The 17,896-nt window shown below is 33.1% G+C and overlaps 1 protein-coding gene across 3 annotated transcripts in view; it reads left to right on the top strand.

Moving 5' to 3' along the window:
• LOC139872007 (7-deoxyloganetin glucosyltransferase-like) overlaps window positions 1–17,506 on the top strand; it is a 50,505-nt gene extending 32,999 nt beyond the window's left edge. The window contains exon 2 of one of the 3 annotated variants that reach the window (XM_071859791.1): window positions 16,487–17,506. In XM_071859791.1, the coding sequence (XP_071715892.1) occupies window positions 16,487–17,384 (898 nt within the window). In that variant the 3' untranslated portion in view covers window positions 17,385–17,506. Of the gene's footprint in view, window positions 1–16,470 lie in introns of all 3 variants that reach the window. The other 2 variants (XM_071859789.1, XM_071859792.1) reach the window with 2 other exon arrangements.
• The last annotated feature ends 390 nt before the right edge of the window (window positions 17,507–17,896 follow it).

A 17,896-nucleotide genomic window follows, 5' to 3' on the forward strand; every position in this document is an offset into this window, starting at 1 on the left:
AGGATTTACCAACTCAAGCTCATTTCCCATATCATCAGTTCGAATTTTTCATGCTTTCCCTTTAAATAAGTATAACTACCACCGCCCTCTTCCGGTGAACTTAGGTATGATCTGCTACTCCGGTCTGAAATTTGCATACAGGCGGCGATTCCGTGCATTTTAAGCACGGGATCTGTAAGTTGATTTTGGTTTGGGGCTGTTTAGATTCGGTCCTTTGCTTCCATTCGGTTGAGGTAGGTAACGATTCGTGTTTCTTTGGCTTTTGTTCCTGATTGAGGATTTGTTCTCCTGGGTGGGTGTAGGCGGCGAGTTCCGGCAGGAGCTCTGTGTAACACCGGCCATTTTTTTTTTATATATATATAACACAGCGGAAGTCTTAGTTAATAAAACACCACATTAATTACATTAGTACAAAAGCTTAAGTTTAACTTTAACAAACGGTGTTACGTTATTACAAACACGGTTACAAATGTCCACATCAGAGTTGCTAGTCAAACATGTCTTCTACATCAAGTTCCGATCCCATCAATAGTACCTAAACCTGCAGGGGAAGGAATGTGGGGGATTAGCGCACCGCTAAGTGAATGGAATCTATCTACAGATTAAGCTTAAGCAATCCATCATACAACAGTCAACTAACATGCTTACAACCATCAAGCATACAAAAAACGACAATATGAGGCTCAGTGGCTTGTACGGGCACACGACTCCTAGCCGATCGAACTAGAGTCTACCGATAGTCCTTCCTACCAAGTCTCTGCATAACTATCCAAACGCAACACATGCGTTCTTCTATGCTATACTAACAGACTGTAGGACTTGGACTCAACCTCCCTTGGAATGGTTGACCTCACACGAACTTCAACCGCCCTAGGCATGGTTGAAAGCCCCCAACCGCCCTAGGCATGGCTGGTGTCAAACACAGTGCACATATACAACATATATAGCTCACATAGCATGCAACTATCTATCTAACATGGCAATCACTACACTATACAAGGTAACCAGAGTAATCCACAGTAGCATGATTTGCTACTTAAACTCTATCCGAAGATAGACCCACTCACCAATTACCAGCAACGGTTCAGATTCTAACTACTGAGCTTTCTCTTTATCCTTTCCACCTGAGAATAAACATAACCAAGTCAGTAATCATGTCTTGATATAATCCCAACAACAAGACAATAACATCAATATATAAACACTTAAACACTTAATCACCTTACCAGTCAATCGTACGAGTGACACTCACCCGCACGTTTGAGGAACCTCAACCGTGCAGTTGACACCTCACTCGTACATTTGGTCCTTGGCCAAATATCTAATTAAACAACAGTGGATCCGTACGGTTGACCACACGAGTGACATATGACTCGTACGAGTCACATCTCAACCGTACGATCCAACTTGCAAATATACTAGTTCAAGTAGTCACTCACTCGTGCGGTTCACCATGCGGTTGACCGCCTCAACCGTACGAGTGAAAGCTCACTCGTGCGAGTGAAGGCTCACTTATACGAGTGACAAGGAACATCAATAACAACATGTAATAACATTTTCCTAACCTATATTCATCATATATTCAATCATTCATAAGCCTATATCAAGAATTCAACCCATAATAACATATTAACGCATGCACACTAGATACACACGCTAATATCTCTATTTCTGACCAAAATACATTCTGATATAGCTTCTAAAAAGTTTACCATTGGAAAGCATTTTTCATTACGATTCCAACGATACTTGATTCATCGAAAACGGAGTTACGGTTAGAAAATTATGACCAAAACAAGTTTCCACAAAATCTGACCAGGGCTCACACGAGTGACTGAGGCCTCACTCGTGCGAGTGAGCCCTCACACGCGCGGTTGACCCTCAAAAGTGTGGGAGCTAAAGAACAGCTCCTGCACGCTGATTTTCGCGTTTTTGGCCCAAAAACTCGATTTTTGCAAGTTCTAACCTCAAAACCACTTGAAAAACATCATATAAACCATATAACAATTATTTCTAACATCAATTAAGCAAAAAAAACACAAAATATGAAGATTCAAGCTCAAAAATGCCTAAAACCCATTTTACACCTCAAACCCAATATCTATGAATTAAGCCACGAATCTAAGCAAACAAACCTGGATTAATGATCACAAGGATGATATGAATCAATCCTTAGGGCCTCTTGATTCAATTTCTAGCTTAGATCAATTAGGGTTTGAGATGAGATGAAGTTTGGTACGTACTTGTTTTTGAGAAAAGTCTAGAAATGGATAGAAAGAAGCAGTTTACACTCTTAAGTGGGTATTAAAACCCATACCCCACAACACACGGGTATTTACCAGTTATCTAATATCTTTCGTACCTCGTTAGGAGGCCCTAACGGAGTCTAAATTAAACAAACAAACAAACCATTTCTGTGACCCTTGTCACAAACTGGTCTTAACCAACTAATCAAATAATAATAAACATATTAATAAAATAAAAGCATATTTTAACCATAATTATAAACCTAAGGGTAATTAAGTAATCTTACTTCTAACCCCAGTTACAGTCTTTTACACTCTACACCCTTTTAGGTCAGTTCTTGGTTTAGTAGTTGATGGCTTTGATTCGCGGGTTTGGTGGTTGTTTTGTGTTTTGTGTTGAAATCTGTAGACTCCGATAGTTTGTTGGCATCCGGTGGCTACCTTAGGCCGTTGGTGACTGTTGGAGGCCAAGTTTGGATGCTAGCGGTCGCTTGCGGATCGAGGTGGATGCTAGTGGTTATTCATTATGGTGGCTGGTGTTTGCTGATGGCTGCTGGTTTTACCGGCGAATACCGGTGAATTTCGGTTGTTGTTTTGATTGTCAAAATCCGCGAGTTTGTAAATGTCCTCAGAAAATTCGGTGATGATAACCTGGTTTTTATTGGTTTGACTTTGCGATTAGCACTGTTTGGTTGCTGTTCCGCTGTTGTGTTCATACCTTTCCCGTAGTCGAGTCTATTCGAGTGGACTCGATGTCGTTGCCGATGTGTGTTGACTTAGTTAACCTCGAAAAATTGATGTTTATTGGAGTTTTCTCTCGGGGTCCTTTTTTCTGCTCGAACGGGGATTTGATCTTACTCGACGGGCTTGTGGTTCTCTAGTTTAGGAGTTATTACGTGGTTTTTTCAGGTACGAGAGGTTACTTTGATTTGCAGGCCTCGAGTTAGGTGACACTGGAGTGCCCGATGTTCATTGTAGCTGTGCTGCTTTTGAGTAGTGGTAATTGCGGCGTTAGATACGTGCCCGATTTTATATATTTTTAGATTTAGGTTTGGTGGTTATTCGTTTATACTGTCATTTACATTTTCAATGTTCTCGCTCTCTTTCAATGTTATTGTCCAATTTGTTGAACGATCAGAGCAAGACCTTTCAATTTTTGTTGTTCGTATGTACCACCGAATCTTTATGATCTTATATATATATATATATATATATATATATATATATATATATATATATATATATATATATATATATATATATATATATATATATATATAAAAGAGGGATCAAAATAAGAACTTTTTTGTGTGAGAACCCTGAAAACTCAAATATACACTGAAATTCGAGCAAAAAAAGAAAATTCAAGCAAAAAAAGGGTAATTCGAGCAAAAATGGGACACGGACGGACAAAAAAGAGCAATTCGAGCAAAAAATGGGACAAGAGTGAACAAAAAAGTGATATTCAAACAAAAAAAGGCGGGCGAACAATTTTGTGTTCTACATTTTTCATAGTCGAACAAAAAAATGTAGAACACACGGGTAGTCGAACAAAAATGCTGATATTCGAACAAAAAAAAAATTTGCTCGACTATGGAATTTTTGTTCGTCCGTGTTTTTGATTTTTGCTCGAATTTCTTTTTTTTTTGCTCGTCCGTGCACCTTTTTTGCTCGAATTTCAGTGTATTTGAAGTGTTTTTGGAGTTCCTAAAGTTCTCACACTAAAAAAGTTGTCACTGTATCCTCTCCCTATATATATATATATATATATATATATATATATATATATATATATATATATATATATATATATATATATATATATATGGTGAGGATTCATGGAGAACCAAATGTAGTAGAGAACTCATAGAACTCGTGCAGATTGACGTTTTTTTTTTTTGCAGATTTTTTTCTGTGTAGATTGACTTTTTTTTTGTGTGCAGATTGACATTTTTTTTCATTTTTTTTTGCAGATTGACTTTTTTCTGTGCAGATTGACTTTTTTCAGATTGAGTCAATATGCGTTTTTTTTTTTGCAGTTTTTTTTCTGTGCAGATTGACTTTTTTTTTGCAGATTGAGTCAATCTGCGTGCAGATTGATGTTTTATTGCAGTTTTTTTTTTTTTTGCAGACTGACTTTTTTTTTCTGTGCAGATTGACTGTTTTTTCTTCTTCAGATTTTTGTTTTTTTTTCATAGATTGAAGCTCAATCTCCACATAGATTGAAGTTCAATCTATGAGTTCTATGAGTTCTCTACATACTCTAGTTCTTTAGGGATCCTATATATATATATATATATATATATATATATATATATATATATATATATATATATATATATATATATATTCGCCGTTAAACAACAAAAATTAGGTTGCAATAGTATGAGGAAAAATAATTTTCCCGAAAGAAATTAAAGAGTTATAATTTTAGTTTTATTTAACAACTTTAATGATCTATGATATGCAACAAGACATATATATAAATAAAGAAATAAATATGAGAAGTATGAGATTTCTATTATGAAATTGTTTGGTGTGTCTTACATGTTGATTCATGTTGTATTTATACTAGTAAGGTTCACTGTACAAATTCACGCTTGTGATATACATTCAATTACGTCTCCTAAATTTTGGATTCATATGGAAATTTTCAGCCATCCTATCTTGACTTTTTTGTATCATAACACTCCCCCTTTGATGACAATTTATTTTCAATAGAGATCAACTAGTACTGCCTCGTTAAAAACCTTGCTAAAGAAAAACCCAGTGGGATAAAAACTTTAGTCAAGGGAAAAAGAGTGCAGTATAGAGTTGACTCCCCCTCAAGTAGACATCGCTGAGTCGTCACATCTTTTGAACTTGCCTTATGCCAATATTGTGAATGTGTGTTCTGAAAACAGCGGTTGACAGTGCTTTGGTATAAAGATCAGCAGAGTTGTTGATTGAACGTATCTCATTTTAATCTGGTTGTCTTTTACGAGATCTTGAGTATATGAGAAGAATCTGAGTTTTCATCTGAAACTGTATCATCTAAATCTTTTATGTACAAGTTTAGCCCCTGTGATTTGTCTACAATCTCCTTCATGGTTTGCTCAAACCCTTATTTCCATTCCTATTCCCTTATAGTCTTTTCTGAGCCTTATCAACATACCATTCTTTTCCATCAAACTTATGACCGTTAAGACCGTCTATGGCTTTGGCGCCTCGTCAGCATTTATATTTTGTTCTGTCACTTTTGATACTCTTCTTTCATTTGTATTATGCAAGCTGCATTATCTTCATATATAGTTGTTGGTGAAGATAGTTGTTGGTCTTTTATAGCGTTCTAGTCCACAAGAATCAATAATGATTTGTGTCATTGATCTCAACCAAACACATTTTCAAGTAGTTTCATATAATGCAATCACTTCGTCATGATTTGATGATGTTGCAACAAGTGTTTGTTTTAAGAACGCCATGATTTTGTGGTACCTCCATTTAGGAATACATATCCAGTTTGAGATTTAGCTTTATGTGGATCAGATAAATAACCTGCATCTGCATAATCAACCAAATCTTGTTTTGATTCGTTAGAATAAAATAATCCTAAATCAGTAGTTCCTCGAAGGTATCGAGATATGTGTTTGATCCCATTCCAGTGTCTTTTGGTGGGAGCTGAGCTGAACCTTGCCAAACAAATTAACTGCAAAAGAAATGCCAGGTCTTGTACAATTTGTAAGATGCATAAGAGCTCCAATTGCACTAATATATGGTACTTCTGGTCCTAGGATATCTTCATGATCTTCACAGGGACGAAATGGATCAGTGTCAACATTAAGTGATCTAACAATCATAGGAATACTTAATGGTTTTGCCTTGTTCATATTGAAACGTTTTAAAAATCTTTTCTGTATAAGTTGTTTGATGTACAAGTAAACCATTAGGCATATGCTCAATCTGCAAACCAAGGCAATACTTGGTTTTTTCGAGATCTTTCATTTCAAATTCTTTCTTTAGAAGTTGAATGGCTTCATGGATCTCTTTATTTGTACCTATGATGTTAAGATCATCGACATAAATGGCTATGATCACATATCCGGATATATTTTTTTAATAAGAACACGTGTTCAAATAAGATTATTTGTATACCATTTTTCTTATTAAGTAATCACTTAATTAGTTATACTATTGTATCAACCCATATAAAAATCTTTTTAATTTAATTGAGTACATTTCTTTGTGTTTTGCATTTGATGCTTCTGATACCTTAAATCCTTCAGGTATCTTCATATATATATCACTATCAAGTGATCCATAAAGATCAGCAGTAATAACATCCATGAGATGCATTTCTAGATTTTTAGAAACTGACAGGCTGATTAAGTATCTAAAAGTAATTGCATCCATAACAAGGGAATAAGTTTCATCATAATCAATTCCCGGTCTTTGAGAAAAATCTTGAGTTACAAGTCTAGCTTTATATCTTGTAACTTCATTTTTCTCATTTCATTTTCGCATAAAAATTCATCTATACTCCACATGTTTCACATCTTTAGGTGTGAGAACGATAGATCCGAAAACTTTTCTTTTATTGAGCTATTCAAATTCAGCTCGTATTGCTCTTTTTCAATGATCCCAATCATGTCTATTTTTTCATGACAGATTTTGGTTCTGGATCATCATCATCATTCATGATGTCATATGCAACATTATATGAAAATATCTCATCAAGATTTTTCATGTCATTTTGGTTTCATAATATTTTTTGAATGTGCATAATTGATTGCAATTTCCGTATCGACATCATCAATCTCCTCTGCATAAGGAGTATTGATTTGTGGTTCTTCTTGAACACTTTCTTTTACCTCATTATCAGCTGATTTTTCTTTTTCGAGGATTTTTATTTTTGGAACTAATTTGTCTTCCATGTTTCAGACGTGACAAAAGACTCATGAGTGACATTATTGCCAGCTTTTGGAATTTTAGTTCTTGCTAAAGTATTTACTGCTGATATATATAATTTAGTCACTCTTTTTGTATCTTTAAATATATCAGGTAATTTATTTGCAAGTTCTTGCATATGTAGGGAACAATTTTTTATTATAATGACAATCAGCAAAATGTGTTGTAAAACATCATCCGTCATGGGTTCAATATATCTTATAATTGAACTAGATTTATGAGCCCGTGCGTTGCACGGGGACTCATCCGCAAACATTATTGGTTTTTAAACTTATATATGAAATAATGATATTATAGGAAAAGTGACAAAAGTATTGTTATGGTTGAATTAGTAAAATATGTTTTTGTAAACAACACACATTAGTAAAACTTTAATAAATTATAGTTTATACATAGATTTTAAGAACCCGTGAGTTGAACGACATATATAAAAAATAGTTCTCCTAACATAATTATGTCATTGTGTAAAGCACCTTATATAGAAAATAACGTGGACAACATCAATATTGCTAATAATGAATCAAACTCTATTTTTAGTAATATACATATAATGATTCCCAATAGTGTCTTTTCATGTTTAAAACAAACAGTAGATAAACTACTCTATATTTGCTTCCGTCATATATCCTTAAACCCATAAATATGTCTACCCATGACCTTTAAAATACAGACTTGCAGCCAAATAGGCCTTCACTTTTCTTACCAAGAAATCTCACCATTCATAATTTAAAATGCTTGTAACCCTTGTTATATTGTTGTTGCCCTAATATCACCCCAATATTGCCACATGTACAAGTCTTTCAAACAATCTAAACACATTTCTACACAGCATCATTTCCCAACCTGGCTAATTTAACCTTTGAAGGTCAAAACATTACAAATATGCTCTTACAAAAACAAAAACAAAAAAAAAACGATATGAGTTACTCAAATAGTTAATTTGAAGTAAAAAAGTCAGATAAAAAATTTATAGAACCTGAGATATTGATCTTGTGGTAGAAGAATAACCAACTTACATAAGGTGAGTTTGTGATGCAAGGCATTAAAATTTACCGTCTTACAATACAATTTACCATGTTGCTCCTCCACAAATGATATTGTAGCAAGCACAACACAAATAAAAGACTAAAGACCACATGAACATATTAAGTAAGTAAATGGTCAAAATAATGGCATGCATAAATTTGTGTATTAACTTACAAATCCTACAATTGGCTGAAAGCATTAATTTCAGGAGTGATTAAAGCATCATCACTTACATACACACTTCTTGCAACAGCCTGTAAACCTGTTAAACAACAACAAATATCCGCAATTAATCAGTTACCTAAACACCATTTAGTTGATGAACACTAAGCATATTCAATTAAAATTGGGGTTGAACATGGTCAAAACTTTAATGAACTTAAATAAACATAGACTAAAGTAAATGAAGGATAAAGAAAATTTTAACTTTGCATTCATCTAGCAACCTTGCAGTAAGTCTAAAAAAATACATACTCTGTGCGTAAGTCTTAATTTTTTCTTTTAAGCACATTTGAGATATCTATCTATATTTATAATTAAAAGAGCAATTCAGTTCAAACATCTCTTCATTTATCTTGAAGCTCATTATGTATAAGATCACCTATCATATGCATAATATTAATTTACCTTTTAATAAGTGGATTATATTGGCTTTAACGACATACCATTAAGGAAAACTGGTGTTGGAAGTGGCGATTGTTCAAGCGATGTTGGAAGCGGCTTTCTTACTGGGAAAAATTGCTCTGAACCCTGTGATCGAACCAGGAGTCCCATGTGGTAGCAAAAATGTCAATCAATTCCATAGAGTTTGTAATCTCCTAAATCTGCAGTGGGGTTGATTGGGTGGTAATTATACTCCTACCAACTGGTTCAAAACTCTTAATATGGGTTAAGATTGCTAATTTGCCCATAACTTAAACCAATAAGATTTATGTAGATAAATAATGCAAATTAAGATGTTTAATAAGAACGTATTTAATATCTTTAAGGCATACTGGTCCAAAAGACATTGGAAAAAAATCATACCTCATCATTTCGGTGGTACTTCTTGGACACTTTCAATGGTACTTCTTGGACACTTTCAATGGTACTTCTTGGACAATTTCAGTTTATTGTCTGCTCATTCTATAGAGTTATTTCAATGATATTGTCATTGCGCATCATGAAGAAACAGAGGTTAATATAGGCTCGTTATTATTATTTCAAGATAAAACACAAACCACTGCACCAAACAACTATAACTATAAGATTGTACCTTCGATATCAAAACGGTCGAAGGGCCAGGTTGATGAGCAGCAACTATCATCCGTGGTGATAGCCAATGAGCATATCGGGTCAGTAAAAAGGGCAGTTGCACCCACATGGACACCTGCAAATGTCCTCATATATGAATATAAAAGAATATAAGAAAATAAGTGTGGCAACAGCATTTCATTAACTCCTGAATTGATTATTAGATGGGTAAATAATACATGATCTAAATAAGACATATTTTCTCGTGAAAAACACAATGGACAACAAAGTGGACAACATACCAGAAGTGACAGCATAGCAAAAACTACTCACAATGCACAAGATAATGGGCAATATTGACTGAATCCAAAGATCCCATCAACTGCTCTATCATACTTGGAGTCAACCGTTGTATGAAGTGCAAGTGACCCACAACACATAGCTTCTTACATCTATTTTCACATAATCATATTTTGAAGGTCGCAATTGTACTTTTGTAAAATAAAGCCTATAACGATAACAAATATTACAAAATACTTTAAAAATCAAACAACAAAATACAAAACAAAAAAAGGGTTTAATGGATTTTGATTGAATTAACTAAATGCTTATCGGTTTCACAACTACTTTGAGATTCTATAACCATGTCAAAATCACCATATAATGATGAGAAAAAAGGTTAAAACCGAAACGTTCCAAATGTATAAACCTCATTATAAAATATTTTTAAATAATAAGGTATACATATACCTATATACCTTCGAAACAACATGGCCATTTACTATAACGACACTATATGTATGATATGACCTAATCACCATAATCTGGGCAACAATCAAGAATAAAATTATGATGAAAAAGCATACCTATACCTGTGATTAAAGCAACATCGATAAAATGACCAGAAAGTAATAGTAGTATTAGGCATCCCAATTTAAATTTAAGATTTCGAATTCTTCATATACAAAGGCATTTCAACAAATATAATATAATTAGGACAAACAAAAACCGTAAAAAGATTTACCCGTAACTGAAGAGATTTATACTTTCCTTGAATATCCATATATCAAATGCGTGTATCAATGATTTTTATCTCGTTATCACTTCTTCATGGTAACTTTGTAAAGCTTATTTAGTTGAGCATATGTAAAACAAAACAAAACAAAATATTTATTAACATGGCAAAAATAAAAATTAAAATTAAAATTAAAAATTCGAACAATAGTAAAAACTTTAAAGGAAACCATCCAATTATCACAACCTTACATTGAATCCCTTGATCATAGGTTACATATGTTCTTCACTGTCATATGTATAAAATGGAAAGAATTGGAGATAATAATCTCCATCATTCTTTTCACATCATGTGTCCGTTCAACACCAAACAAACTTGCAAAGATCAAATAATCTTTTAAAACCAAATCCCAACTAACAAATCAACATGAAAATGTACAGAAAGAAAAGCAGTAAACAGAAATAAAACTGAATCTAAGTTACCTTAAAAAAAAGATATTACCTTTGACGAACTTCGAGTAACTGCAAGAAATCTTGTAGTCCAAACCGTTAACCACAAAAACATATTCAATGTTAGCTAATTTATCACAAGATTCATCCGCCTTTAACAATTGGCCACTATCAGTTAAGCAATACATGTGCAACAAATCAAGATTTTTTTTTTCTTCTGCAGTAGTACACAAAACACAACACTAATAAAACATCAAAAAGTACGAATATTTATAAATAAAGAATCAAAATGAGGAATGTCCAACAATCGATGTTAACAGATTGCATACATATAATTGATGTACAATAATAACAAAATTTAGTTTCATTCAAGCATTTCATCAAACACCTAATATGCAAGAAACAAAGAATCATTACAAATAAGTTAGTAGAACATTCAAAGCAGTTGCAAACCTTATAGCAAATCAAAAAACCCTAGTGAGCAAGTACTAAACAAATAAAGATTGAACAAAAAATATGAAAAAAATAATAATTTGGAATCGTAAGAAATAACAAAATCTCTATTTGTAATAAAGATGGATACCTTACATTAAATCCGCCAACAACCAATTTCGTCTCTATCAATTCATCCAAAATTTTGATTTAAATTTTCTCCTAACTTGAGAAATCATTGATTAAACTAATTGATTAAATTGATGTAATCGAATGTACCTGATTAGAGTGATTTTTGAAATCGCAGGAGATGAGATCGAAGGAGATTAGAGTTGCGGTGGATCTGCGTAAACAGTTAGGGAGAAAGAGAGGCCATAAACCGCTTGATAAACTTGTTAATTAGGGACACGCGTCAGTCATAGATAATTAGCGAGTTTTTTAATTCAAAATTAGGAGAAAATTAGGATTAGTGAGGAGGAATCTGGTGCTAACACGTGTCTGAATTATGTATGGGATTTATAAAGATAAAAGATATGTTTCATATCCAACATATATTCTCATCCTCCTTTGAGGACCCATTTTAGTGCGTTGTGGTTGTGCAACTAGAACATACACTGCACAATCAAATATCTTAATGGTGTGAAATATTTGGCTCTTGGCCAAGATCAAGTTGTAGAGGAGAATATTTATGAGTCGCACTTTGTTTAATGTGAAATAAAGTCGCAGCATGTACATTTGCATGTCCTCATATAAATTCTGAGAGTTATGTACTCATTTTTAATGGTCTATCTATTAGTTGCATGCTTTTAATTATTGATTCAGGTATACCAATTTTTTTATGCACATGAGCAACTGGATGTTCAATAACAATCCCTTTAGACATATAATAATCATAAAATGCTTGAGATGTTGACTCACCAACATTATCAAGTCTCACCCTTTTAATGGTGTAATCGAGAAATGTGCTCTTAATTTAATAATTCGAACAAGAAACTTTCCTAATGCCACATTTCGATTTGATAATAAACAAATATGAGACCATCTGTTAGATGTGTCTATTAGAACTATGAAATATCGAAATGGTCCACATGATGGATGAATTGGTCCATATATATAACCTTGAATTCTTTCAAGAAACATTGGTTATTCTTTCTCAATATTCTTTTCATTAATCACCATATGTGCTTTTCATTAATCATCATATGTGCTTTTTCATTAATCACCATATGTGCTTTTCATTAATCACCATATGTGCTTTTCATTAATCACCGTATGTGCTTTGCATTAATCACCATATGTACTTTTTCATTAATCACCATATGTGCATTTCATCATATATCCTTTTCACCATATGCGCTTTTAATCATATGCGCTGCGCTTTTCATCATATGCGCTGTGCTTTTCATCATATGCGTTTTTTATCATATGCGCTTTTAATCATATGCGTTGCGCTTTTCATCATATGCGCTTTTCGGTGCTACATATGTATTTCTTATTTTCGGTTATCATTGACTGATAATCATATCCATTATGATATATATCAGAGAAACTTAACAAATTTCTCTTTGATTTGGGAGAAAACAAAGCATTTTTATCAGAAAATTCGTACCATTTGGTAATATGAATTTTTTTCTTTTTCGTTCCTTATATCAAGTTTGCAAGACCTGATATAGTATTTATAATTCCTTCATTTGATTTAAATCAATGAAATATTTCTTAGATTTGATCATAGTGTGTATGTTACCACTATCTGCAATACATAGGTCTTTACCATTTAATTGATGTTGTATTTCAGCAGGATTCATACTAAAACTTCAAATAAGATAAGTAAATAATGAGTTGTATTTTAGCAAGATAATCAAATTATATTACCTACAAACAAGTTACAATCGAAAGTACATAAAAGATAACACTTAATAAACATATGCGTTATGGTCTAAAACCATTTATTTATGAGTGATATATAACAAGCTAGGCATCATAGAAAATTCAAACCATTCAAGTCTCAAGGTAGCTCAGGGTTTATTTAATCAAGAATTTTTAACAGATTCACTCTCGTTTTCTTTTCTTTTGGGACTTATTTGTAAAGCTAAACAAGATGTTCATGTATTCAAGAAATACTAGACTGATGATCCACGTTACCAGACCATTAATAAGAATATCTGGGATTCTTATAAGAGCGTCTACTAATATCTTCAATTTTATTCTTTCATGGATCACCATTATTTCTTGATAATTAATATCGTATCTATCTTTGAGTATTTTCCATAATACACTTGGATCTTCGATCATATAATATGTAGATTCTAAGGACTCGTCAATATGTTTGCTAAGAAAAATACTTGCTATTGCTTTCTCTTGTTCGGAACAATTGTTATTTTCATTCAGGGTTTCTAAAATACCGATTGATTCGAGATGTTTTTCTACATTCATAACCCATGTTAAGTAGTTGTTCCCACTTGATTCTAAAGGAACAAATTTAAGCCTTTTCAAATTCGACATTTTCTATTATCAAAAGATGAACAACATAAATCATAATCATAATCAACTTCTATTCATAGACAAATAATAAAATAAAATTAGAATCATTTTAAATTCATAAGTAGCAAACAACAGAATAATGGCATGATTACAAATGATAAAACTACAAGAGCAGGATAGAATATAGGTTCACCCCGTGGTATATTAGCAACAATGATGATAGTTAGTATGACCAATACAATAGGAAAAATCATCCTTGTGTGAATCATCTTTACAAAAAAACTTTTTGAGAGTGGTATTCTGGAAAAATGAAGATTGATTTGTGAAAATGTGAAAACGGAGATGTTTATTTTATATTTGAAAAATATAGTCGTTGTAACGTCGTAAGTTGACGTTAACAACCGTTATGTATATATGACCGTTGTAACGTCGTTAGTTGACGCTAACGACTGTTATGTACTCGTTGTATTAATAATAATTTTAATAAAAGAATTTTATTAGTACAAATACGATTACTATAAATACATTTAGTATAAATACGTTTAGTATAAATACGGAGATTAAGAGAATAAACATATTATGCATAAATAATAAATTTTAAGAATAAACATTAGTATGCACGAAATAAATAATGATTAATTGCATAAGTAATCATAAATGTTAGTGAAGTTAAGAGTTAGATTACAGAAATATAATTCAGGCGGTATAACCGACCATATATAACTTAAATAACATAAACATAAATGTTAGTGAAGTTAATAAAAGTTAGATTACATAAATATAATTCAGGCAGTATAACCGATCATATATAACTTAAATAACATAAATATAAATGTTAGTGAAGTTAATAAAAGTTAGTTCAGGCGGTATAACCGACCATATATAACTTAAATAACATAAATATAAATGTTAGTGAAGTTAATAAAAGTTAAATTACAGAAATATAATTTTACTTATGATGATAATAATATTGACCTTACTAATAAATAATAGAAGATATCGTTAAAGAATTTCTTACCTTGATTAGTGACTTGTGCTTGTTTAGATAAACCTTGATTATACGGAGCACTTCGTGCTGATAACGTGTTATAATTTTAGTTTTACTTAACAACTTTAATGATCTATGCTATGCAACAAGACATATATATAAACAAAGAAATAAATATGAGAAGTATGAGATTTCTATTATGAAATTGTTTGGTGTGTCTTACATGTTGATTCATGTTGTATTTATACTAGTAAGGTTCATTGTACAAATTCACGCTTGTCAATTACGTCTCCTAAATTTTAGATTCATATGAAAATTGTCAGCCATCCTATCTTGACTTTTTTGTATCATAACAAAAAGCAATTAGTTAGATCCAACAAAAAAAAAAAAAAACTAGTACTATTTACTTTCACTATGTCGAACCAAAAGTTGACAACAAATTTTAACTACTCCCACTTTCCTACATTATTATTATTATTATTATTATTATTATTATTATTATTATTATTATTATTATTATTATTATTATTATTATTATTTTATTATTATAAACGTAAAAGTATTAAAACTTACAAAAAAATTAGTGGGAAGCCTAGAGACAATCTGAGCCCCCACACCTCTAGCAATAGCAAAACCTATCCTAGTAAAAATATGAGCAGCAGCACCGGCACCAATATCTTGCGCCATCGAACTCTTCTGAACCCGCTTTAGCAAAGAAACAGCATCCTTTTCTAATTCCCCAAGGGAAGAAAATGAGAAAGGAATGAAACCATAACCAATCGCCTGACAGCTAGATTCGTACTTGACCCGCTTCCGACGAGCCGCATCAACCACAGCACGTCCAGGGACAAAGTCAGAAAGCCCAGACTGTGTCAAAGGAGAAGACCCTGTCAAGTCAACACAAACATCGCGACCACAATCCCAGGAATAAAGTAACACATCTGCAGGTCTGAGGGCCCTGTCGTTCCCTCCAGACAACCCAATGTCAACCTCCTTTCTCGCTGAAATCCCAGATCGATAACAAACATCAACAAGGGAATCCCGAACAACATTATGTCGATGCTTAATACCCACCATACCAGCACAAAACACCGCGTGATCCCCGAAAATATTACCAGTAAAAACCCTTGAACAGGCAGAGCATGCCATCGAGATAGAGAACAATGGAACACCCAACCGGTAGCACAACACACATCGGTAAGTCTTTGCGTTCATCGTCTGACCCAACCCCAAAATAGGGACTGCCCTTAGCCAAGCAGAGGTGTGATCACCCTGCTGCGATTTCCATAAGGCCGATTGTCGGGGAGATAATGAAAAAGTGAATTCTGCAGAAGCGGTAACCTTTGTGAAATAAACATCTGCCAATTTCTTCATGAGTATGGGGGCAGCGACCTCACTCTGATTACCTAAAATATCAAACCCAACCGTTTTATTAAACAGACCCAATGCATCTTCAAAAGCACGACCAAGACCAACAATACCCGTTGTTATTATTATTATTATTATTATTATTATTATTATTAAAAGATGCTTCCAACTTGCTATAAACATAAATCAAATATACACCACGTTTTATGGCTTGACCCATACTCGTGATCTTTTACTAATTATTTAATTCAGATACTTTATATAACTTTTTATTGTTAAAACCTGTAGATTCTACAGACTTAACCAACGGGTACTTGGATACGATTGTCGACTGCGTACCAAGCATGAAAGACATACGTCTAAAGGACTTCCCACCTTTCATTAGAACCACTGATCCAGACGAATTCATGATCAAGTACTTTATTCGTCAAACTACTAGAGCAAAAAGAGCTTCAGCTATAATTTTAAACACCTTCGACGATTTAGAACACGACGTGTTAAATGAGTTCTCTACAATGTATCCACCAGTTCACTCAATTGGACCGCTACATACGATATTAAACAACATGGAAAACGACGATCTCAAGTCTCTAAATTCGAGTCTCTGGATCGAAGAGACCGAATGCCTTGATTGGCTCGACTCAAAAGCACATGGTTCAGTTGTTTATGTCAATTTTGGGAGCATAACAGTGATGACACCTCAACAGCTAGTAGAGTTTTCATGGGGGCTAGCTAACAGTAATCAAAACTTTTTATGGGTTATTCGGCCCGATCTAGTCTCGGGTGATTCCCAAATGTTGCCACCCGAGTTCTTGAACGCGACTAGTGATAGAGGGTTTCTTGTAAGTTGGTGCCCACAACAAAAAGTGTTGAACCATCCATCAATTGGAGGGTTCTTGACACATAGTGGGTGGAACTCGACAATCGAAAGTATATCGAGTGGTGTTCCTATGATTTGTTGGCCGTTTTTCGCGGAACAACAGACGAATTGTTGGTTTAGTTGTAATCAATGGGGTATTGGGATGGAGATTGATAGTGATGTTGATAGAAAACAGGTTGAAAACCTTGTGAACATTCTAATGGTTGAAGAAAAAGGTAAGGAGATGAAAGATAAAGCTATGGCTTGGAAAAAAAAGTCTGAATCCATGTCATCTTGGTTAAACATAGAAAACATGATCAACAAAGTGTTACTTCAATCGTAGGGTTGTGAGGAGATGGAATGATATGATCAACAAGGTATTGTTTTTACTTGCAACCATTTCATAAAGTGATAGCAATGGGTTTGTATTGTTTTTATTGTTTTCTTTTTCTTATTTCAAAGATGCCAAATTTGTCATTTGAATTATTTATTATTTCATGTTTATTGTTGGTTGTAATGATTAGTTTGTAAATTCTATATGAACTTTCTAGCTCTTGCTATAAGTCCTTGTTTATTTATAATTCATTATTTATAGTAATATATTTTGCCGTTAAAAAAAAACTAATATGCAACATTAGATTGTAAGACGAATTTACGGGACAATTTCACCCATCGAATATGAATATCAGCGGTTGATTTAAAAACTAATCAGATATGGATATATATATTTAATTTAAAAATTAATAAACGATTATATGTGAATATATGTCGAAGTGGATTTGGAAGAATCGTTGTATAATTATATAATTACATAAGAAGATGATAAAAGTCAGCCATGATGATAAATAAGATGTT

The sequence above is a fragment of the Rutidosis leptorrhynchoides genome, chromosome 10 (assembly GCF_046630445.1).
Source record: "Rutidosis leptorrhynchoides isolate AG116_Rl617_1_P2 chromosome 10, CSIRO_AGI_Rlap_v1, whole genome shotgun sequence".
Lineage (NCBI taxonomy): Eukaryota > Viridiplantae > Streptophyta > Magnoliopsida > Asterales > Asteraceae > Rutidosis > Rutidosis leptorrhynchoides.